Source organism: Austrofundulus limnaeus, unplaced genomic scaffold, assembly GCF_001266775.1.
Source record: "Austrofundulus limnaeus strain Quisiro unplaced genomic scaffold, Austrofundulus_limnaeus-1.0 Scaffold484, whole genome shotgun sequence".
Classification (NCBI taxonomy): domain Eukaryota; kingdom Metazoa; phylum Chordata; class Actinopteri; order Cyprinodontiformes; family Rivulidae; genus Austrofundulus; species Austrofundulus limnaeus.
In genome coordinates this window covers 124,615-125,824 of record NW_013952886.1, presented here as the reverse complement: position 1 = coordinate 125,824, position 1,210 = coordinate 124,615, and the positions used below count along the sequence as shown (strand labels likewise).

The following is a 1,210-nucleotide window of genomic DNA, read 5'->3' as shown; positions in this document are numbered from 1 at the left end:
TATATATACATATATACACGTGTGTGTGTGTGTGTGTGTGTGTGCATGTGTGTGTGCATTTAGCATTAAAGATACAAAACTGTGAGAAATATACTCTTTTTTGTGAGATTCTATGTGTGTTTATGGAAGTTTATGTGCATTCATAATTTTTTTTCTTAGTTATTTAAATTTTTTCCCATTTGTTCGTTAGCTGTGAGTGTTTGTTGATAATTGTTGATTCAATAGTTAAAATTTCAATAAACAAAATGTAAAAACCTGAAAACACAAGAGGAAGATGAGTCAGAAACCTGCTCTGAGTGCAGTAAAGAAAAAACAACAACATTCCTTTCATTTCTCACATCCTGAGCTCAAACACACACATTTTCTCTAGATGAAAAATGCTGCTGAAGTTGGGTTGAAGTCTGACTGATGTACAGCCCCTGGAATTACTGCTCCCCCTCCCGAAGCTTTGTGACAGCTGGCCCTTTAACATTAGGGGCCTCTGACCCCAGAGGGCCCTCAGTTTGACAGAAGGACCTCAGGGAAAAAGACTCAGGGACAAATCTGAAATAAATACTGAACAGGGTCACACGGTGAGCTCATTAGGCTGCAGGACACAGACACACAAACAGCAGCTTCACAGAGCTGAGCAGCTAAAAGCCTCCATCCTAAAGAGGATTGTTCAGTCATCAGTCAGCTGCTGGTCCTTACCTCTGACTGTAGAGGGGCTTCCATGTCGGATGCTGATTAATTTGTCTCCCTCGTTTGTATTAAATCCACCTGAAAACAAAACAAACAGTTAACTCAAGGTCAAGCTTTCCACCATGTTTTAGACTGAGGCTACGTTCACACTAATCTGATGTCGTGTCTTCTGTGATAATAACACGTCATCATCATCCCAAACACATTCTTCATCAAACATTAAGCTTCACCTGAAACCGGACGTTCAAGACTTGGTTTCAAACAGAACCTGAGACATTAAGTTCTGTCAGCTGAAGCAGATTTGGAGAAAATGTGAAAGTTAATACTTACAATCTTTACCAACTAGAGCAGGACTAAAAAGGTCAGAGGTCACTAGCTGAGTTTCCATTACAAATGTGCGCAAAACTTTGTTGATATTCAGTTAATGTTGAAAAAACACATTTTCACAACTGCAGTGTTTCCATTAAGTAAGAAATATTATTAAAGTCACGTGAATACGTTTGTTCTCATGATAAGTCATTACAAACAT

General features: G+C 38.8%; 1 protein-coding gene across 1 annotated transcript in view; it reads right to left on the bottom strand.

Annotated features, from left to right (window-relative positions):
• The window catches only part of plekhg4 (pleckstrin homology domain containing, family G (with RhoGef domain) member 4), a gene marked incomplete in the record, with an annotated part of 75,070 nt that extends 74,311 nt beyond the window's left edge, over window positions 1-759 (bottom strand). Inside the window, 1 exon segment of the mRNA XM_014025558.1 lies at window positions 691-759. Coding sequence (XP_013881012.1) covers window positions 691-714 — 24 coding nt within the window.
• Window positions 760-1,210: the final 451 nt, after the last annotated feature.